The 22,872-nt window shown below is 47.4% G+C and overlaps 1 protein-coding gene across 3 annotated transcripts in view; it reads left to right on the top strand.

The window, feature by feature from the left end:
* Positions 1-604: 604 nt before the first annotated feature.
* LOC140405441 (receptor tyrosine-protein kinase erbB-4-like) overlaps positions 605-22,872 on the top strand; it is a 198,812-nt gene continuing 176,544 nt past the window's right edge. For all 3 annotated transcript variants that reach the window (XM_072493856.1, XM_072493854.1, XM_072493855.1), the window contains exon 1: positions 605-845. In XM_072493856.1, the coding sequence (XP_072349957.1) occupies positions 825-845 (21 nt within the window). In that variant the 5' untranslated portion in view covers positions 605-824. The remainder of the gene's footprint in view (positions 846-22,872) is intronic.

The raw sequence follows: 22,872 nt of genomic DNA, 5'->3' as shown, positions 1-22,872 counted from the left end.
TGGCCTCTGTGACTCGGCGAAGGAGTTTCAAGAAGGTTCCCACTCCTGCCCCCTCCTGGCAAGTCCCTGTGCTTCAGGCTGCTTGTGATTTCAGCGCTTCCACAAGTCTCCCGCGAACCTGCACCTTCAGGAAAGCAGTGAGAACAAGGATTGCAGCACCTTTTCAGCACAGCAGATATTGCTATCTTTGCAAATATTAACCTGTAGCTGTTGTACAGAAATTCTTACATTTGAGATTTAAGGAAAGATTAAGACTGATTGTAAAATAAAATCAGTTTGCTCCACTCGATTCATGTATTCTTGTGCTGGCGACACTTGCACCAGTCAGCCCTGCACGCTCGAATGTTGCTGTAAAATGATGAACTGATCAACTGATAGTTTGGAAAGGGCACATCACAAAATGAGCTAGTTTACATAGACCTGGCGTATTCAGATTCATTCATTAATCATTTTTGTAAATACTCCCTCCGATTTATTAAAATTGCCTGGCTGATGCAGTTTCACACCTTCCAGCTGACGTGATTGGCTTCCGAAAGCTGGAGAGCAGCCAATCACATGTGTCATATCAGCTCAATGTAATTGATAGCACTCAGCGTGAAACTGACTTGGAGCGGATTGCGCGCGCGCTCCTCCAGAGTGGAAATTGCAAACTTTGACTGAAAACACTTCTCAAAAAGTTTTCAAACACTGGATCCCGGTCTTCTCGCCATCTCTTTCAATCCAAAAACATGTCATGGAAGTAATTCTCTAGAAGAGAGCGCAATCTGGGAAAGAGAAGATGACACATCTGCAGGTGTTGGGAATATGCTTACTGTGGATTGTAAATGGTGTTAGCTCTCAGTCAGGTAGGTGGGGTCCACCCGACGCTTTCTATCTTTTCATCCGCAAAGGTGATCTGTCATAGATTATCATAGAATTTCTGTTTGCGTCTTAACTGGGTCTGTAAGACTTTTTGGTCTGACTAAACTTGGTGCGTTCTTGTCCTGTGGACGGTTAAAATTATCGTTTTTTAAAAAAAGAAACTCAATGACTAGCCTTTTTTTTGTCGAGACGGGAACTGGAGCTATAAAAACCTGTTTGTTTAAAGTTTTTGCGCAATCATCTCATCATAAACTGAGGCTGCTTTGTGGGAGCGTCTGTCTCAGGGTTGGCACTTGGCCCGGCAATTAAGGTGTTAACCGGTTGTAAAATCAGGTTAATAATCAACTCGATTCAAGTTAATGTGAGAGTGGAAGCAAGGATCAAGACCAGGAGAGCGCGGAAATCTTTGAATTTCACACTTAACCGCCTTTCATTTGTTTGGAGAGCCAACTGCGAGTGTGATTTTTTTAAAAATCACAGTAAAATATTGTGCCAGGCTGGAGATTTTACTACATTTATCACAGATGATGTTTAATTGTTTCAAATTGTACTCATTGACACTTGTGTGACAGTCGCCTTGTTAGGTGATTAAATGCTCAGTGGATCTTTAAAGTGTCCCCATCGACTTGACTGGAGTCTGCAGGCGCTCTCACACTTGGTGCTTCTCTGTGGGTGGGATGGGAAAAGAACGATGCCTCACTTGACCAGAAACCGTGCCCTCCTCTGCCCTGGTGCCAGTGCTCCCGATCCACCCTTTCAAGGGTCTACGATGCAACTCCCACTGGAGCGCAGCCCAGAACCTGGAATAATACAGTCCCCGCGCTGCTTTCCTACTGTTATGACACTGACTGCCAGGGAACCTCGGCAAATCCGAGTTGCGGGAGAGCCCTGCATCAGGAGCTGGTTACAAAGTTGCAAAAGCAGTTACAAGGTTACCTCGACACTTGTCTCTTGCGGGATCTTGTTCTTTGCAAATCAGTTCCTGTGCACTTTGTACTCTCAAATAATTCACTGCAAGTTTTTAAAAGAAAAACATTTTTATGGGATGTGGGGGTCGTTGGTTAGGCCAGCATTTATTGCCCATCCCTAGTTGCCCTTCAGAACGTGGTGGTGAGCTGCCTTCTCGAACTACTGCAGTACCTGAGGTGTAGGTACACCCACTGTGCTGTTAGGGAGGCAGTTCCAGGATTTTGACCCAGCGACAGTGAAGGAACGGCCAATAAATTTCCAAGTCGGGTAATGAGTGACTTGGAGGGGAATTTCCAGGTGGTGGGGTTCCCAGGTCTCTGCTGCTCTTGTTCTAGGTGGTAGTGGGTTTGGAAGGTGCTGCCTAAGGAAGCTTGGCGAATTACTGCAGTGCATCTTGTAGATGGTACACCCGGCTGCTACTGTTCGTCATGGTAGAGTATTTGAATGTTTGTGGAAGGGGGAGCAATCGAGCGGGCTGCTTTGTCCTGGATGGTGTTGAGCTTTGAGAATGTTGTTGGAGCTGCACTCATCCAGGCAAGTGGAGAGTATTCAATCACACTCCTGACTTGATGGACAAGACTTTGATGGGGGACAGACTTGGGGGGGGGTTACTCGCCGTAGGATTCCTAGCCTTTGACCTACTTTGGTAGCCACAGTATTAATATGGCTAGTTCAGTTTCTGATCAATGGTAATCCCCAGGATGTTGATTGTGGGGGATTCAGCGATGGTAATGTCATGGGGCGATGGTTAGATCCTCTCTTGTTGGATATGGGCATTGCCTGGCACTTGTGTGGCGCGAATGTAACTTGCCACTTGTCAGCCCAAGCCTGGATATTGTCCATTTGGACATGGGCTGCTTCATTGTCTGAGGAGTCGCGAATGGTGCTGAACATTGTGCAGTCATCAGCGAACATCCCCACTTCTGACCTTATGATGGAAGGGAGGTCATTGATGAAGCAGCTGACGATGGCTGGGCCGAGGACACTACCCTGAGGAACTCCTGCAGTGATGTCCTGGAGCTGAGATGATTGACCTCCAACCACCACAACCATCTCCCTTTGTGCCGGGTATGACTCCAACCAGCGGAGAGTTTTCCCCGATTCCCATTGACTCCAGTTTAGCGAGGGCTCCTTATGGCAATACTCGGTCAAATGCTGCCTTGATGTCGAGGGCAGTCACTCTCACCTCACCTCTGGAGTTCAGCTCTTGTCCATGTTTGAACCAAGGATATAATGAGGTCAGGAGCTGAGTGACCCTGGGCGGAACCGAAACTGAGAGTCCGTGAGCAGGTTATTGCTGAGCAAGTGCCACTTCATAGCACTGTTGATGAACCTTTCCATCACTTTGCTGATGATGGAGAGTAGACTGATAGGACGGTAATTGGCCAGATTGGATTGGTCCTGTTTCTTGTGTACAAGGCACACCTGGGCAATTTTCCACATTGCCGGGTAGATGCCAGTGTTGTAGCTGTACTGGAACAGCTTGGCTAGGGGATCGGCACGTTCTGGAGCACAAGTCGTCAGTACTATTGCTGGAATATTGTCAGGACCTATAGCCTTTGCAGTATCCAGTGCCTTCAGCCATTTCTCGATGTCACGTGGAGTGAATCTTATTGGCTGAAGACTGACATCTGTGATGCTGGGGACCTCCGGAGGAGACCGAGATGGATCATCCACTCGGCACTTCTGGCTGAAGATTGTTGCGAATGCCTCAGCCTTGTCTTTTGCACAGATGTGCTGGGCTCCTCCATCATTGAGGACGGGGATATTTGTGGAGCCTCCCCTGCCAGTGAGTTGTTTAATTGTCCACCACCATTCATGGCTGGATGTGACAGGACTTTAGAGCTTAGATCTGATGCATTCATTGTGGAATCACTTCGTTCTGTCTATCACTTGCTGCTACTGTTGTTTGGCACACAAGTAGTCCTGTGTTGTAGCTTCACCAGGTGAACACCTCATTTTTCGGTATGCCTGGTGTTGCTCCTGGCATGCTGTCCTGCACTCTTCATTGAACCAGGGTTGATTCCCTGGCTGGGTGGTAATGGTAGAGTGGGGGATATACCGGGCCAGGAGGTTGCAGATTGTGGTTGAATACAATTCTGCTGCTAATGGCCCACAGCGCCTCATGGATGCCCAGTCTTGAGTTGCTAGATCTGTTCAAAGTCTATCCCATTTAGCACGGTGGTAGTGCCACACAACACGATGGAGGGTATCTTCAATGTGAATACAGGACTTTGTCTACGCAAGGACTGTGCAGTGACCACTGTTACCGATACTGACATGGACAGATGCATCTGCAGAAGGCAGGTTGGTGAGGATGAGGTTGAGTATGTTTTTCCAGCTTGTTGGTTCCCACCTGTTGCAGTCCCAGTCTAGCAGCTATGTCCTTTAGAACCCGGCCAGCTCGGTCTGTGGTGTTACTACCGAGCCACTCTTAGTGATGGACACTGAAGTCACCCATAGGAGTATACTATGCCCATGCCACCCTCCGTAGTTTCTCCAAGTGGTGTTCAACATGGAGTACTACTGATTCTTCAGCTGATGGTGGCCGGTACGTGGTAATCAGCAGGGGGTTTCCTTGCCCGTGTTTAACCTGAAGCCATGAGACTTCATGGGGTCCAGAGTTGATGTTGAGGACTCCCAGGGCATCTCCCTCTCTATTGTATACCACTGTGCCACCACCTCTGCTGGGTCTGTCCTGCCGGTGAGACAGGACATACTCAGGAATGGTGATAGTGGTGTCTGGGACATTGTCTGTAAGGTGTGATTCTGTGAGTGTGACTATGTCAGGCTGTTGCTTGACCAGTCTGTGAGACAGCTCTCCCAACTTTAGCACAGGCCCCCAGATGTTGGTAAGGAAGACTTTGCAGGGTCAGGTTTGCTGTTGTCGTTTCTGGTGCCTGGGTCGATGCCGGGTGGTCCGTGTGTTAGGGTGCTATATAAATGTATATCTTTCTGCATTAAATTTAAGAATCTATTTGTTCTTTGTTCGTGTCTTCTTTGTCTTAACTCTTCCACCCCTGGGAATGTCGATAGTTCCCACTGATTTTTTATTGTATTGTTGAGTTGGAGTTTTCACTTATTTAAATGTTGATGAGACAGGCTATTTTTAAAGTCCAGGATCAGGTTAATTTTGTGATTTGTATCTTTGCTATTGACTGCAGAGACTCTGTCAGGCTTAGCTCTTTTTGTTGAAATAATAATCTTTATTATTGTCACAAGTAGGCTTACATTCACACTGCAATGAAGTTACTGTGAAAATCCCCTCGTCGCCACATTCCGGCGCCTGTTTGGATACACTGAGGGAGAATTCAGAATGTCCAATTCACTTAACACACATCTTTCGGGACTTGTGGGAGGAAACCGGAGCACCCGGGGGAAACCCACGCAGACACGGGGAGAAGGTGCAGACTTCGCACAGACAGTGACCCAAGCCAGGAATCGAACCTGGGACCCTGGCGCTGTGAAGCAACTGTGCTAACCACTGAGCTTCTGTACCGCTCATAATATTGCTTGCTGCCCTGTCTCCGAGTTCAGACGTACCTTTTTGTCTGTGAACGTGTGCTCCACACAATCGCATTCACCCTTGTTGGAGATGGGAATTTTCCTATCACACCCCCAAGCCTCTCTTCCCCACTGCCGACAATCTTAATCCCCTCTCCACCTTCACCTCAAATAATAAGTAGGAGAAGCTCAAGGAGGAGACTTAGTCTCAATCTTAAGCGACAATCAGGGCAGCGCAGTGGGTTAGCCCTGATGCCTCACGGCGCTGCCGTCCCGGGTTCGATCCCGGCCCTGGGTCACTGTCCATGTGGAGTTTGCACATTCTCCCCGTGTTTGCGTGGGTCTCATCCCCACAACCCAAAGATGTGCAGGTTAGGTGGATTGGCCGCGCTAAATTGCCCCTTAATTGGAAAAAATGAATTTGGTACTACAGGTGTTCGGTTAGGAGGCACCAAGCGGAAAAGATGATGTTTTACTGCAGGAGGGAAGGGAAAATGGACGAGGGAGTCAGGCCTGCAATATTTAGCATTTTTGGATGGCAGCTACAAGAGCATTGCGAGGTGTTTGGAGAACAGCATGTTCGCTTAACCTCACGACACTTAACCTCATTGTGTCAAGGTCAGGTGGACGCAGCACAAGAACCCAAATCAAAGTCATCAATAACAATGTCCCTGACTGTGGCCTTGGGATAGTTGTACAGGCGCTATGTAAATGCAAGTTGTTGTTTTGCTTCACTTCCCTTCAGCACTGGTTTCTTTTCCTGGTAACTTCTAAAGGCGGCGTCTCTCTCTCTCTCTCCGATGTGATCACGCTCAGCAGTAGATCCTGCAGCTGTCTACACTCGCCATGTGCAAAGCAATTTCCTCTTCAATACCACAGCTTTGCATAAAACTCCCAGAGGCAGTAAAAACCTTGATTTCAGAGCAGATGAGAATGATAACCTGTCCAACTCTGTCAAATCACACATCGGAATAAATTTGCACTGTTTAAAAATCATTAAACAATGGAGAAATTGATTTTGATTGGTTGATTTGATTTATTGTCACATGTACCGAGGAACGTACACAGTACGTACATAGTAGACACAAGAATAATCGACAGAGAGCTGGTCTCTGAAGTAGAATCTTTTAACTAATTGAACTTATTCAATCCGAATGTTTGGCAAGTATATATCGCACACCGAGCATTGGGCTTGGGTGCCTGTGGCCCTCTGCCTGGGTGAAATGTTCTCTCTGGCGCATTGAATTTTCAAGCTCTCTCTTCTCCTCAAATAGCTTTCTCAGACACTGAAATCTATGTATGATGCATCAAAGCTCACATTTCAGTGCGCTACGTTGGGCGTAGCTACTGCACTGTCAGAGGTGTCACCTTGGATGGATTTGTTTATTGTCATGTGTACAGTCCAGGCAGATCGTTCCGTACATGAAAAGAAAATACATAATAGGGCAAACATAAAATACACAATGTCAACACATAGCCACAGACATCGGGTGAAGCATACAGGAGTGTAGTACTACTCGGTAGAGAAGATGTGTGAAGAGATCAGATCAGTACATAAGAGGGTCGTTTAGGAGTCTGGTAACCAGCGGGGAAGAAGCTGTTTTTGAGTCTGTTTGTGCGTGTTCTCAGACTTTTGTATCTCCTGCCCAATGGAAGAAGTTGGAAGAGTGAGTAAGCCAGGTGGGAGTGGCCTTTGATTATGCTGTCCACTTTGCAAAGGCAGTGGGAGGTGCAGACCGAGTCGATGGATGGGAGGCGGGTTTGTGTGATGGATTTTCTGGATAAGATATCAAATCAAGGCCTTATCAACCCAACACCCATCAGGTGGACCATAACAATTCAAAACTGATCAGGGGAGGTTTCCCCAGTGTCCTGACCAACATTTATTCCTCGACCAACATCACAACAAGACATTATCTGGTCATTATCACATTGATTGGGGCAGCTTGCTGTGTGAAAATGTTCTACGTAACACTTGGCTATAATGTGCTCTGAGATGTCCAGTGGTCATGAAAGGTGCTATATACATGAATTCTGTTTTTCAAGTCCAGTTAGTTATGCTGAAAATTGGTTGACTAATAGGAAGCCAAGAATAGTGACTAATGGATGTTTTTTGGGCTAGGGAAAGGTTTGTAGTGGGGTTCCCCAAAGGTTGTTCTTGGAACCCTTGTTTTTCCTGATATATATTAATGATCTAGACCTTAGTGGACAGGGCAGAATTTCAAAAAATTGAAAGCAATATGAAACTTGGAAGCATTGTAAACTGTGTGGAGGATAGTGTAGAACATTCTGATTCTGTGACTAATATGGAGAAGTGTGACGTGTTCCTTATGTTCCATTAGCCGTGTGACAATAAGCTGTGTTTGAGTTAAAGTCATTCTGATCATAATTGCTCTCCGTATGTTCATCCTCTTGTGAAATGAAGCATCTCATCAGTTTGCATTGATTCTTGTTGCACCAAGTGTTTATTCAGTCTCTCCCTGAAGAGATTGAAGGAGAGCCCTTTGAAAGACCCAGTTATCCAGTTCAAGTCTCAAGGAGGTAATGTTATGCCCTGGGTTGCACGATGATATGAGTGTGGAAAGAACGGTGTGAGTCAATTATCATAAGGGTAAAATATTCAGACTGTTTACAGGAGTGACTGATGCCATTGAACATGATAAGGTATCTGGAGCAGACCAACATTTGTAATGGAAAGGCAAGTCCCTGTATTTGTATAGCACAACCTCCGCAAGCCTCAATATGCCACTGCGCCACCTTGCTGCCCCAGCAATTCAGAAGATGACACCTCTTGCAGTCCAGTTTGCCCTTTGCACTACAATGAACTGCCGACTTGGTTTCAGTGCCCAAACTACAGCCGTTTGATTCAAACCGAGTGTTACCCACTGAACCATTGCTGACACCGTGGGACCTTCCAGAGCTGCCTCACAGCTAATCTTAGTTATTTGCTCCCTTTCATTCGTCTAGATATTTAAGGAAGTAAACACTAGCCACCACAGGGAAAGGTTTACCATTTTTAATATTTAACTGTCGCAGAATCTTTGCTCAGTGATGGTGTGGAATTATTTGACACTGGTGATTGGTATGGGCGAAATATCACTGTAACCCTTTTTCCGAGCCATTAACAGCAATGAAAAAGTAAGGGCAGAATTACAAACAAAAAGAGCCACACCACAAATGCAGTTAACATGTGAGGCTGTATTTATTTTGAAGAGTTACATATACATTGATCACCTAATCTATATAGTTAGCAACTGCCCCACCGACTCGGAAAGTCACAGGGCCAATGACCTGCTATGTGTTGCAGTTGAGATGCTTCAGCGGTGAAAAAAGGCAGGCCAGATTTCTTGCCCCTTGTTACTATCTGCTTTACGAGCATGTGTGGAGATTCAGTGAGCCCAGAATTGAACAATGCAGGTCATCTCACTGGACTGCTCCCACCCAGGGCTCCAGCCAACGTCTGGTCACCTGGCTGTGCATAGCGGCAGCACACGGTGCAAACCCTCATTTACACATTGACCATCTTCAGTTTAAAAATGATTGAATGTTCTGTGTTTGAATATTTACCAATCCTTGGATGTCAGGTGTTGTATTATAATCGCCTACAATCTCCTTTTATGATTAAAGGTGATTATAAACTATTTACACAACATTTTCTTCCTTTGGACTCACAGCGAAGAATCACTGAAACAACTACACGGTGATATCAACAAGTTCCATCCCACCATCAGACTCACCATAGACTACTCTCCAAAATCAGTTGCATTCTTGGACACGCAAATCTCCAAGGATGGACACCTTAACACTTCACTCTACTGTAAGCCCACCGATGCTCCACTTCTCCAGCTTCCACCCTAAACACGTTAAAGAAGCCATCACCGATGGACAAGCCCTCCGTATACACCGGATCTGCTCCGACGAGGAGGAATATGACAGACGCTGAAAGACGCCTTCGTTAAAAACGAGATATGGCGCGTGACTCACCGATCAACAGTTCCGACGCGCCACCGTGAAAAACCACACAAACCTCCTCGGAAGACGAACACGGGACACGACCGACAGTGTATCCTTCGTCGTCCAGTGCTTCCCCGGAGCGCAGAAACTATGATATCTTTTTCGGAGCCTTCAACATGTCATCGATGATCTCGCCAAGGCCATCCCCACACCCCCACTACTTGGCTTCAAATAACTGCGCAACCTCAAACAGACCATTATTTGCAGCAAACTACCCAGTCTTCAGAACCGTAACCACGACACCACACAACCCTGCCATGGCAATCTCTGCAAGACGTGCCAGATCATCGACATGGATACCACCATTACACGTGAGAACACCACCCAACAGGTACGCGGTACATACTCGTGCGACTCGGCCAACGTTGTCTACCTCATACGCTGCAGGAAAGGATGTCCCGAAGCGTGGTACATCGGCAAGACCATGCAGACGCTGCAATAAACGGACATCGCGCGACAATCGCCAGGCAGGAATGTTCCTTTCCAGTCGGGGAACACTTCAGCAGTCAAGGGCATTCAGCATCCGATCTTCGGGTAGACATTCTCCAAGGCGGCCTTCAAGACACAATACAACGCAGAATCACCAAGGAGAACCTGGTAGCCAAATTCCGCATGCATGAGGATGGCCTCAACCAGGATCTCTGGTTCATGTCACATTACATGTCTCCCCACCATACTGCCCGGGTTTGCAGAATCTTACTAACTGTCCAGGCTTGAGACAATTCCCACCTCGATTACCTGTGGTTATCCCTCACTCCACTCTCACTGTTTGCACCTGTAAAGACTCATTGTGTCTCTGCCTATATATGCTGTGATTGCGAATCTGCCTCCACTTCACCTGATGAAGGAGCAGTGCTCCGAGAGCATGTGACTTTCAAATAAACCTGTTGGACTTTAACCTGGTTGTGAGACTTCTTACTGTGCTCATCCCAGTCCAACACCGGCATCTCCACCTCATGGGTATTATAATCAGTCATTCACGTTGAGCTTATTTCATTGATGTGTGAGAAACAGCCTTCACTCTTGACATTCACCACTTTCCATTTCTGGTTGGCAACTTGTTTAAGTTGTCGTGATGAGATGATGATAGACTGGGACTGTTATGGGGGTCATTGCCTGAACGAGGAGGCTTTACATTATGTATTGTAACATTCCACAATGCTGGTTTAATTTGAGAGATTGGTGAATCCAGATGTAACTTTCTATAAAGAGTGTTCTCTGTTTGGAATCTGCACCTGAATGTGTGTGTGTGTGTGTGCTGACTCATTGCACTAATCTGTTTATCTACATCGCTTCTGAGAAGGTAAACAAAACTAAGGAACAGGTGTACAGCCAACAAAGAGGCCACGTCGAGAGGCAAACTGAGCCAAGACTGTTTGGCCTTTCAGCTGCAGATAAGAGGCCATGAGAACCAAATCACTGTGATGTTCTTCGACTGCAATTTCAACTCATTAGTACAGTGCATAGATTGTGAGAAAAGTGAAACTATAGAGAGTGATGTAGGCGAACCTCCAGTACATCACTTTATACATTACTATTCCAATAACCTTTGTATATTTGCTGGCAATCACTGGCAGAGATTGTTTCTTTCTCTACACCAGCCTCTTTTACTGATTCTCCAACCACAGGATCATCCCTAGAAGAACCGGGGCTGGATTTGGTTATTGGCTGAACCCACATGTGACCCAAGATTTCAGATCTTTCTGCCACCCAGTGCCCACTCCAACCTTTTCCCATGTTACAGTTCCAGGGACTTCCGATATCTCTCGCCCAGTCTTCCTGACACCTGGCAGTTTGAACTCGGGCATCAAGGCCGACGTCTGTGTGCACTCGTTTTCTGGTGAGGTAGCATTCCGGAGTGGGAATTTCCTCAAAGCCTGGCCCAACCTCCACCATCTACCTCAGCAGGGACAAGGGAGCAAACTTGGATGTTCACACATACAGGGATAGAATGGCTGGATAGCATTCAGGAGCAGGAATTCTGCCTCTCCTTAGCCTCAACTGTAGAGTTGCCACTGTTCCCCTTCCTGTGATTATAGAATTTACAGTGCAGATGGAGGCCATTTGGCCCATCAAGTCCGCACCAGCCCCTGGAAAGAGCACCCCACTTAAGCCCACACCTCCACCCTATCCCTGTAACCCAGTAACCCCACCTAACCTTTTTGGACACGGGGTAATTTAGCGTGGCCAATCCACCTAACCTGCACATTTTTGGACTGTGGGAGGAAACCGGAGCACCCGGAGGAAATCCACGCAGACATTGGGAGAACATGCAGACTCCGCAAGGCAGAGACCCAAGCCGGAATCGAACCCGGGTCCCTGGTGCTGTGAAGCAACAGTGCTACCGTGCCACCCAGATAAATCCCTACCCACCCTATTAAAGAGTCAACTGTGGTCAGAATTGCAATGTCTCTCCACAGCCCCGTACCATGTTGGGTAGTGCATTCAGTCACCGAGCCATCACAGGAATTTATTTTATGGGCAAATCCGAAGGGGCTGAGAATCTCTTCTCATGGGGCGAACGTTCCGAATCACCAAGAACTAATGGCGTTTTTTGTTATGTCCAGCCCGTACCTGACCGCTTCTGCTGCCTGGGTGCTGGGATGGTTGTGCTGCCACTTGCTGGGTTATCTCTGGCTCTGAATGTAGGTAACGTGTTTTAACATTGACGCCATTCACTGAATATTATCAGTAGTAGCTAGAGCTGTGTATAGTGGATGATCTCACCCTGCTATTTGGGTTGGGCCAGAATCCAGGGCCCAGAGCTAAGATTGTGAGAAAATACCTTTCAGTATAATGACTGGCCATGTCGAGCAATTGTACAGACTATGTTTAAGAGTTTAGTTTAAATCCCATTATGTTTATAGCCTTTTGTTGTGTTTCATGAAGAACTTGGTGAACGGGAAGATCAAAGTTTGTTCTAGTTGCTTACCTTGATTTTGCTTTCACTTCACAAACCACTTTTTCAGTCCTGGGGGCGGATGGGGATTTATGAACATCACCAATAGCATAATTGATCTGCCAGACTCCTTCATACTGGGCTTTGACTGACAGAGTGACTTCCACTTGATGCTTCTGCGGCTCAAATGGCGGGACAGTCCCCAAGCTGAAACAGTTCAAACTCGCTCTTTTTAATCCTGACAATAGAGTCAGCCAAACTCTGAAGTCGCCTTGGTGAGAATATTCTTCGTCCCTAATTGGTGCTCAGATTACTTTTTCTTTCATTTGCTTTTGAGATAGAAATGTCACTGACAAAGTCAGCATTTCTTGCCCATCCCTAGTTGCCCTTGAGCCACTGCAATGATGTAGGTGTACTCAGTGCTTTTTCTGAATGGTTTGATACAACTTGCTCGGTCATTTCAGAGGGCAGTTTGAGTCAACCGCATTGCTGTGGATCTGGAGTTACATGTAGGCCAGACCAGGTAAGGACGGCAGATTTCCTTCCCTAAAGGGCATGATGGGACAATCTGCTAGACTGTCCTTCCGGGGAGGAAATCTGCCATCCTTACTAGCCCCTAGCTTTTTATTCCATATTTATTAATTGAATTTAGTTGTTATGGGATTTGAATTCATGTCTCTGGATGATTAGTCCAGTAACATCATCCGACTGGCAGGGAGCCACTTGTAGTCTCCTGCTCTCCACTTGTGACCCCAAGTAGACTTGCTGGCACATGTAGCTCTGGGCTTCCAGTCAAGACCTGCATGGGTGTGGGGCGTCCATCACCCTAAAGTTTGCTCTTTTGAAAAAGAAGTAGGTGGTTGCACGAGGGAATGGAGAATCTTGGGAGGCCAATTGATCACAATGTTGACATTGACACCTCCAGCAAGGGATCATTAGATAGCGATCAAGAGTAACTAATTTCCTCATCCTGAATCCAATCATCGATATAACCAATTGCTGCCCCAGTAGAGGTCAGCTCCCTCGGCCCAAACCAAGGATTGAACCAGGAATGTTCCTACATCTGTAGGTCTCAGCTGCTCATTAGGGAAACTCAACTGAGGAACCAAGCTATTAACAGGCAAGATTAACACAGCTTCCATACAGTAAGTGAAAGGGCTCCATTAAAATAGATCCTATCGTGTTATTTTTCTATCTTTGTTTGTGGAGAAATGCTTGCAATCCACTTGGCAACAGCCCACAAAGGCAGGGTTGGAATAAGGAACGTACTGTGTGAAGGCAGCCACAGGCAGAGACCCACAAGCCATTACTCTGTGCAAGTTGTCCTCAGACAAGACAAGACAATGATTGGGACTGTGGTTCGAAACAAAAAGTTACTGAGTGAAAGCACCCCAGAGATTCGTGTTCGAATGACTTGAAAATCATCAAACCCTTGGGTGGGAGGGCAGTCAATTGAAGTGGTGACTTCATAAACTAAATATCACAGGTTTACGCACATCGCTCTAATACCCTAGCCTCCGCCACCACCTCCCTAAACACACATTAAGTTCATTCTGTTTTATCCAGCTACAACACGGGGCAGCACGGTAGCATTGTGGATAGCACAATTGTTTCACAGCTCCAGGGTCTCAAGTTCGATTCCGGCTTGGGTTACTGTCTGTGCGGAGTCTGCACGTTCTCCCCGTGTGTGCGTGGGTTTGCTCCGGTTTCCTCCCACAGTCCAAAGATGTGCAGGTTAGGTGGATTGGCCATGCTAAATTGCCCTTGGTGTCCAAAATTGCCCTTAGTGTTGGTTGGGGTTGCTGGGTTGTGGGGATAGGGTGGAGGTGTTGACCTTGGGTAGGGTGCTCTTTCCAAGAGCCGGTGCAGTTTCGATGGGCCGAATGGCCTCCTGCACTGTAAATTCTATGTTAATCTATGTTAAACCTGTTTGCAGTTCTTTTCCAACAAGTGCCAATGTTCAATCTGTACTTGTCACAACCCAAATAAAGTTTTGTGTTTGAGGAACCTTCCTTGTGGGATTGAGCAGCATCTTGACATGAATTTAACTATTGGAGGACTGCTGGCCAATTTGGAAATGATACAGTATGGTTCACTGAACGTGACACATTCAGCCATTTTTCATTATTTGTTCTCGGGATGTTGGCATCACTGGCAAAGATGGCATTTATTGCCCATCCCGCCCTGAGAAGATGTTGATGGCTGTCATTATTGAACTCTATGCTGTTGGTGTTCCCCTCAATGGTGCTGGGTAGGGAATTGATCCATCGATGGACAAATAGCGATTTGTGTCCAAGTTCGATTGTACCGTGATTTAATAATAATCTTTATTGTTGTCACAAGTAGGCTTACATTAACACTGCAATGAAGTTACTGTGAAAATCCCCTCGTCGCCACATTCCGGCGCCTGTTCGGGTCACAGAGGGAGAATTCAGAATGTCCAATTCACCTAACAGCACGTCTTTCGGGACTTGTGGGAGGAAACTGGAGCACCCGGAGGAAACCCACACAGACACAGGGAGAACGTGCAGCCTCCACACAGACAGTGACCCAAGCCGGGAATTGAACCCGGGACCCTGGCACTGTGAAGCAAAAGTGCTAACCGCTGTGCTACCGTGGAGGGAACTTGAAAGCGATAGTGTTCCCAGGACATTGCTGTTCTTGTTCTCAGTAGTAGAATTCATGCAGTTGGGAGGTGCTGTTGCAGTGCAAAGTGTAGACTGTACACATTGCAGTCACAATGGTGGCTAAGGAGTCCAGAGGCTGGGGCACTGATAAAGCAGACTGCTCTACCCGGGATGGTGTCAATCTTGTGCAGTGTTATTGCATCTGCTCTCCTCATTCTCCTGACCCTTGAGCCTTGGTAGATGAGGTGCATCAGGTGCTCTTGTTGAGATGGCTGGTCGAGTTAAGCTTTTAGTCAATGGTAACGCCACCCCAACCCTGCCCCAAGGTGTTGATACTGGAGGCTGCAGTAATGGTGCTGTGTAATATTTGGCAATCTGTATTTGTGCACATGACAAATTCTGGAATGAATTTGCGCTGCTTTTATGTTGGGCCTCCTACAGCCACAACCTTCAGGATCATTACAGGGATGGTTAGGATGGACAAAGGTTTGCGTCTTGGTGCTTACTGCTGATTTAACTGTGGCAAGAGAAACCTGAACTGCTGGTAGCTTGACCTTGATAGTGCCTTGAAGTCATGTCATGGCATTATCAAGTTTGTAATCCTGCCCCCCCCCCCCCTTACATCTTGTCATCACCAGTCATTGATGTCATGGTTGATGTGGGAGGTTGACCAATTTGCAGTGACCACTCGAATTTTAGAAATTGTTTTTGATGTAATGAGTCCGATACCGAGAGTCTCTACTTCGGCTGAGAGTGGAATTTAACATTCACAAAGGCATCTGTCACTCTGTTACCATTTCCTATTGATTCCAAAGTCCTTGACTTTTTTTAAAATTGTGACTTGCAATGTTGTTCCTGTAGCTGTGTGCAGATTTATTCCTCATTAATAGCCAACAACGATGAAACAATTGACAATCTTGGGCAGCCAGACCAGCTTTTCTGAAAAATCTGTTTCTTCTACCTTCTCTTCCCTCCAGTTTCTCCTCCCCTTTTGACAGTGTCGAGTCACACTGGGAGACTGTCCCACACACTGCCAGCCCTCAGATACTGACTCAAGTGACCATTATTCACATGTTAGTCTAGACTATATAAATAACAGGTTATTCAACCCGTCAGGCCATCACAGACAAATCCACAATCTTATCCTTCCTTCTACATCCACAATTTGCAATCTGGAATTTCTGGGCCCGAATTCTAATCAGTAGCAGAAGCCATGACTGAGACATTGGGGCTGTGACTGTGACCAATCTGAAGAGTTTATTTTTTTGCAAACGTAGATCTGCTCCATGGAACAGCAGTGCATTACATGGGTTCTCTAACCAAGCTGTGATCTGTCATTCCATAATCCTAGCTCTGACATTTAATCTTTATCCAAACATGCAGCTACTCAGCGCTAAGTGCAATGACTGCTGTCAACATGTTGTCTAATTTCACCAAAGGGAAATCAACAATGGTGACAGTGGCCTTGCAATTACACGTCCAGCAGGGACCGTTTTCACATTGGAGTTTTCAGTACATTTGCTGATGCAAGTCCAGTGTCACTGCTTCCTGCTGCATGAGGGTTGGGGTGGTGGGTATCACTGCTTTAGTTCCAGCAAATGTAATTAATAGTCTACAAACATATCAAAATGCAAATGTAAAGTTCATCCCTGCACAAGTTTACAAACTGCGAGCAATTGAAAAGCTGGAAGGCGGAGATAATGTAAAGTGGAATTGTGCTATTTAACTTGGACTGTGAGCACTGGGCTTGAGAACGCAGTTCCAATATTAATATGCTTAAATTAGAGCAGGGATCAGTAAAACACCGTCATGGAGAAGCCCCCTCTGAAAGTAAATTAATGTTGTGTCTAGAAACTCCTGCAACAAAAGGGAATAAATATTTTGCATGCGAGATGGAAGTTTCTGGAGTCCGTATTATTAAGGGTTTGTTTCTCCTGCCCTTTCTTCTTCTTTTTCTTTTGGGTAATCGGTTGTTTAAGTGCCAGTCACCCGCCGATACCTGGCCCAGGTCTGATCCTGAATAATGTCAGCAAGCTGTTTGACCTTGAGAGCATCGCAGCTATATCCCAGTCTGTCCCCTTCCTGAATTCACCGGCAGCCGTTTCCAGCAGGGGTTTTCTGGAACCGTAGCTGTGTGCAGCACGGTAGCATAGTGGATAGCACAATTGCTTCACAGCTCCAGGGTCCCAGGTTCGATTCCCGGCTTGGGTCACTGTCTGTGCGGAGTCTGCACGTTCTCCCCATGTCTGCGTGGGTTTCCTCCGGGTGCTCCAGTTTCCTCCCACAGTCCAAAGATGTGCGGGTTAGGTGGCTTGGCCGTGATAAATTGCCCTTCGTGTCCAAAATTGCCCTTAGTGGGGTTAGGGTGGAGATGTTGACCTTGGGTAGGGTGCTCTTTCCAAGAGCCGGTGCAGACTCGATGGGTCGAATGGCCTCCTTCTGCACTGTAAATTCTATGATCTATGAACCCTGGCTGACTTTCTTTCTCCCCCCCCCCCCCGGACCTTGGACTTTGTTGCTGGATGGTATGGCTCAGCACAGTCACTGGGTAATACTCTGCTGGAGTTGCTGAACCCCTTTGGACTGAAGAGTTTCTTTCAAGGCCAATGCAGATTGACTGCGTCATGGGCTGAAAGAGGTTTTGCTTTTTACCCCCACAACCCAAAAAAGATATGCAGGTTAGGTGGATTGGCCACGCTAAATTGGGAAAGAAAAGAATTGGGTACTCTAAATTTATTTTTTTTTAAACAAAATTGGGTTTGCTCACTCTGTGCTCTCCCCCTGCAATCCCTGGTCTAGTTCTGAGCGCCGATGGCTTTCTGGTATCTCTCTCCAGTTAATTATTCATCGGCTTGTGCCACCGTCTGTGTGGAGTCTGCACGTTCTCCCCGTGTCTGCGTGGGTTTCCTCCGGGTGCTCCGGTTTCCTCCCACAGTCCAAAGATGTGCGGGTTAGGTGGATTGGCCGTGATAAATTGCCCTTCGTGTCCAAAATTGCCCTTAGTGGGGTTAGGGTGGAGATGTTGACCTTGGGTAGGGTGCTCTTTCCAAGAGCCGGTGCAGACTCGATGGGTCGAATGGCCTCCTTCTGCACTGTAAATTCTATGATCTATGAACCCTGGCTGACTTTCTTCCCCCCCCCCCCGGACCTTGGACTTTGTTGCTGGATGGTATGGCTCAGCACAGTCACTGGGTAATACTCTGCTGGAGTTGCTGAACCCCTTTGGACTGAAGAGTTTCTTTCAAGGCCAATGCAGATTGACTGCGTCATGGGCTGAAAGAGGTTTTGCTTTTTACCCCCACAACCCAAAAAAGATATGCAGGTTAGGTGGATTGGCCACGCTAAATTGGGAAAGAAAAGAATTGGGTACTCTAAATTTATTTTTTTTTAAACGAAATTGGGTTTGCTCACTCTGTGCTCTCCCCCTGCAATCCCTGGTCTAGTTCTGAGCGCCGATGGCTTTCTGGTATCTCTCTCCAGTTAATTATTCATCGGCTTGTGCCACCGTCTGTGTGGAGTCTGCACGTTCTCCCCGTGTCTGCGTGGGTTTCCTCCGGGTGCTCCGGTTTCCTCCCACAGTCCAAAGATGTGCAGGTTAGGTGGATTGGCCATGATAAATTGCCCTTAGTGACCAAAAAGGTTCGGTGGGTTACTGGGTTGTGGGGATAGGGTGGAGGGTTGGTCCTTCCGGTGCAGACTCGATGGGCCGAATGGTGGCCTCCTGCATTGTAAATTCTATGACTATACGAGAGCTGCTGAAGTGAGGGGAGGGTTAGGCAAAGCTCATTCATCTTGCGGTGAGAATCCTAGCCAAATGGATTCCTCTCCATAACCATGCACTCCCTTGCAGATGTCCCTGGAGTTTGAGCAGGAATCCTGGCTGGTTTCCTTTCCTTTTAATCCCTTACCCTTAGTCCAGCATCACTGAGGCCAATTGCAAAGTCCTCCTCCCATCCTATGCTGCTTCACCCAACGCTGAGGTGCATCTCCTCCGGCACGGCCAAGGTTGAACTTAGGCCTTCTGGCCTATCTGTGACAACCTTGTCACAATCCTGTCTGAATGGCTTCAGAGAGGTTGACCTGCAGCACTTGGCACCATATGATTTGAACCTTCCCTCACGAAACCAGCATGGTGGGTGGTACAGTGGTTAGCACTGCTGCCTCATAGCGCCAGGGACCCGGGGGACTGCGTGGGTTTTGAGGTACCCTCAATAATGATGTTTAGAGATTAAACTGTAAAGAAGGCTTTATTAGACTAATAACTATACTACAGCTAGAGACGAGAGCTGACTGTTACACAGACCATGAGGCAGGCCTTTATGTATGGCTCCCAGATGGGCGGAGCCAGAGGCGGAGTCCCCAGGGTTCCAAGCCCGGTCTTAAAGGGGACATCACCTTACATGATGATAAGGCAGTAACCGTTCATCACAGGTTTCCTCCGGCTGCTCCGGTTTTCTCCCACAGTCCAAAGATGTGCAGGTTAGGTGGATTGGCCATGCTAAATTGCCCTTAGTGTCCAAAAGGGTGTTGGGGTTGTAGGGTTATGGGGATAGGCTGGGCGAATGGACCTGGGTAGAGTGCTCTATCAAAGGGTCGGTGTAGACTTGATGTGCTGAATGGCCTCATTCTGCACTGTAGAGGTTCTATGATTTGTTAACAAGCCAGACCTCCAAGAGTTAAAGCACCTGCAGAACTGGATTGAAAAATTTCTGCCCAGGGTGTGTCTGGGTGAATGAGTCAGAGAGCAATCTGGAATGGGCGTTGCTATTTCACAAGGTGCAGCCTTGCAGGTTTTCCCAGGTGCCTAATATGTGTTTAATGAACTCCAGTCCAGCCGCTCTCATTATGAGAACTGAGCAGAGCCTCTGAAATCCAGCTGAGTGCTCGCTTCAAAAATAATGGGCATGATCTACCCGAACGAGTCCCGTAGCGCGTGGGGTTAGCTGGGTGTTTCCCGGTGCTCACAGCGGCGAGAAAATTCCCGCTATCTTAACACCCATCCGGGTAGATCACAGTGGGGAATGCGCGACCACTTAGCCACGTTTTCTGCACAGAGGAGCTCCACTCACCGGAACTCCTCAGTGCAGCAAGCGATCTCAAGCTCCCAACGCGACGACTGAAAACACTCCCCACCCCCCACACCCCCTCAAGCCACTATAGGGAGTCCCTGGTCCCTCCTGCACCCCTCCCACACCCGTGGAGAGTACCCCCTGGCCCAATCACTGGCTCACAAAAATGCCAGCTTGGCTGTGCCAGCCTGGCAGTGCTTCTGCCAGCTCAAAGTGCCACCAGGGAACCTTGGCTGTCAGTGTCCGGTTGGCACCAACCTTGCCAGGGCACCACCCTGCCTAGAGGGCAAGCTAATGGGGGGCTTCCCATCCCTAGGGAGACCCCCACGAGTGCCCTTCCGCCTGTCCCCTTGTAGAGACCAGTGCTGAACAACACTCGCCTGAGGTCTCCTAGGCGAAGGGGATAGATCCCAACTCCTTGGTTACCTCCGGGTACTGCATATTAGAGTGAGACTAGCTGCCTCGCTCTAATATGCAGATCTGCCATAGTGATCCCACCCAACATTGCGACGTCTCACGAGATTGCGTTAGATCTCGCAAGGCGTAGCAAGCCAGTAGATCCCAGGAGCAAGGTCCCCCGGCATCGACTGGCCACGTTGCGCCGTGGCATGCTGACGTTCCGGCGCAACATGTCCGGTAGATCGTGTCCAATGTCCTAGAGACAACATCACCCTTAAAATCGACAAAGTTCTTAAAGCTCCCACACAGGAAATCCAACCTGAACTTGCAGTAAATACTGGTGGCTATTTTTCCGAGCTGATTAGCCCCCAGTAAATGGGCACCCTGTGTACAGCGCATGTCCCTCGTGAGGTCAGTACATGGAATGGGCTAATTGAGCCGTTTCTTTGATGCGCCCCATCAGTAACGTGTGCCCTCATGTCACAATGCCACGAGTTTCCCAGAATCTGACTGCACTGTCCAAATATAAATACAGGTTGTGGTGGGGAAGGGACATGTGCTGGGTGTCACACTTTGTCACATTTCTGTGAAACGGCCTACAGTATCAGAGCAGCTGGAATGACCAGGAGGTCCCAAGTTCAAATTGGGTTATTTGGTCTTAGCAAGGGCAACAGTCAGGCTGCTTTAAATGGCCTCCAGCACCTCCTGAGCTAGAGAGAGCCAAATCGGCCAAGGTGCCTGCTCCATGCTAGGGAGGGTGTGTGGACAATGGGCGAGGACAGGACTGGGCTTGACTGACCCCTCTCCACAGTCCCATGCCCCACAAATGCTCACCGTTAAGGTTCACCCATGGAGAATGGCTGTTTGTGTCAGTTCCAAGAGAATGGAACAGGTCTCCAGCCTCAACAGGCAAAATCTTCAGGAAGCTGGAGGTGGGGAGAGGGCATTTACAAAAATTTTTTAAAAGTGACTTTGTGCACCTTACTTGGAGAACTTTGTTAAATGTTCCCAAACTTTTTATGGGACATATGACCTTCAAAGGCCAATAGCTTTTTATGATGTGCAGGGCAGGTGGATTGGCCAGGCTAAATTGCCCCTTATTTGGAAAAAAAAATGAGGCACTTGAAATTTAAAAATGAAAGCAATTACTTTTTATTTTAATTTCTCTTTGATCTGGGATTGTCATATTAACTTGGGCTCAAGGTAAACATGTTTTGAACAGTAGGTTTTATCTTGGTTTCTGGTTGAGGTCTCAGACGCTGAGACTGTGTTCCGTCCCCAGAAATATGCAATTCAGTGTGGCGACTACCATCCTGACGGGGTCTGAGCTTCATTTTAATATGGTGCTATATTTACAGCTGTATGTAGGTATGGGGTGCTAGAGGCTGCTTATTGTGAAGTGCCAGCTAATCAATCTGATGTGTTGATGAGAGGACTTTCTGTACAACATACTGATATTCTACTGCAAAAGAGGAGATAGCATAGGCCTTTTAAATGTTCCCCTCCCCATTATTCTCCTATAATTCATTTACCACCTTCTCTGCAACTTTCTGCTTCAGAATGGGGACAGATGACACCCTGTTCTCTCCAGAAGCTTGTTCTCTGATTTGTTGAATGCTGGCAGCCCTCTGCCTCAACTGACTGTCCATTCTTGCAGTGCAGTGTGAGGTTGAACAGCAAGTAACCATGGGCTAATCGATCAAGGCAGCATCACAGTCCACTTAGCCAATGCCCAGGCACGGGCACTTTCCAGCAAGGATCAATGTGCATTTGGTCAGGGGCATTATATTATCCCACCTCCCTAGCCTGCCCAGCAGGTGTGAAGACCAATTGGAGAACTGCCAAACCCTGAGCTCAGTTAGGAATGTGAGGGCTCTGTGTGCACATCATATCAGGACCGCCCTGCCAGCCTCTAGTATCTCCCAACACCCACCAATGTTGGCACTTTGGTACCTTACCGACACTCGCTGGCTCAACCCTGAAACAGCACAATCTGGGTACAGGAGGACTGCTGGAGCCGATGCAGGTGAAATTGGTCAAACTCTGTTGGGCAAAATGTGCTGCTGGTTTACAGCACCTTTTTGTTTTTCTATTCCATTGATGTCTATGGCAACATTCTCACCTTTCACTCAACTGGCTTTGATGCCCTCTGCAGATTGTACAATTCTAGGCTGACCATTCAGAGTAAAGGGCAGCTACCGTGTGGGCGGCATGGGAGCATAGTGGTTAGCACTATGGCTTCACAGCGCCAGGGTCCCAGGTTCGATTCCCGGCTTGGGTCACTGTCTGTGCGGAGTCTGCACGTTCTCTGTGTATGTGCGTGGGTTTCCTCCCACGAGTCCTGAAGGATGTGCTTGTTAGGTGAATTGGACATTCTGAATTCTCCCTCTGTGTACCTGAACAGGCGCCGGAATGTAGCGACTAGGGGATTTTCACAGTAACTTCATTGCAGTGTTAATGTAAGCCTACTTGTGACAATAATGAGAAATAATATTTTTTTAAAAATTAAAATAATAATATTAAAAGAGAT

This window comes from Scyliorhinus torazame, chromosome X (genome assembly GCF_047496885.1).
Source record: "Scyliorhinus torazame isolate Kashiwa2021f chromosome X, sScyTor2.1, whole genome shotgun sequence".
Lineage (NCBI taxonomy): Eukaryota > Metazoa > Chordata > Chondrichthyes > Carcharhiniformes > Scyliorhinidae > Scyliorhinus > Scyliorhinus torazame.
Note: the sequence above shows the minus strand (reverse complement) of the source record. Positions and strands in the feature narration are given on the sequence as shown.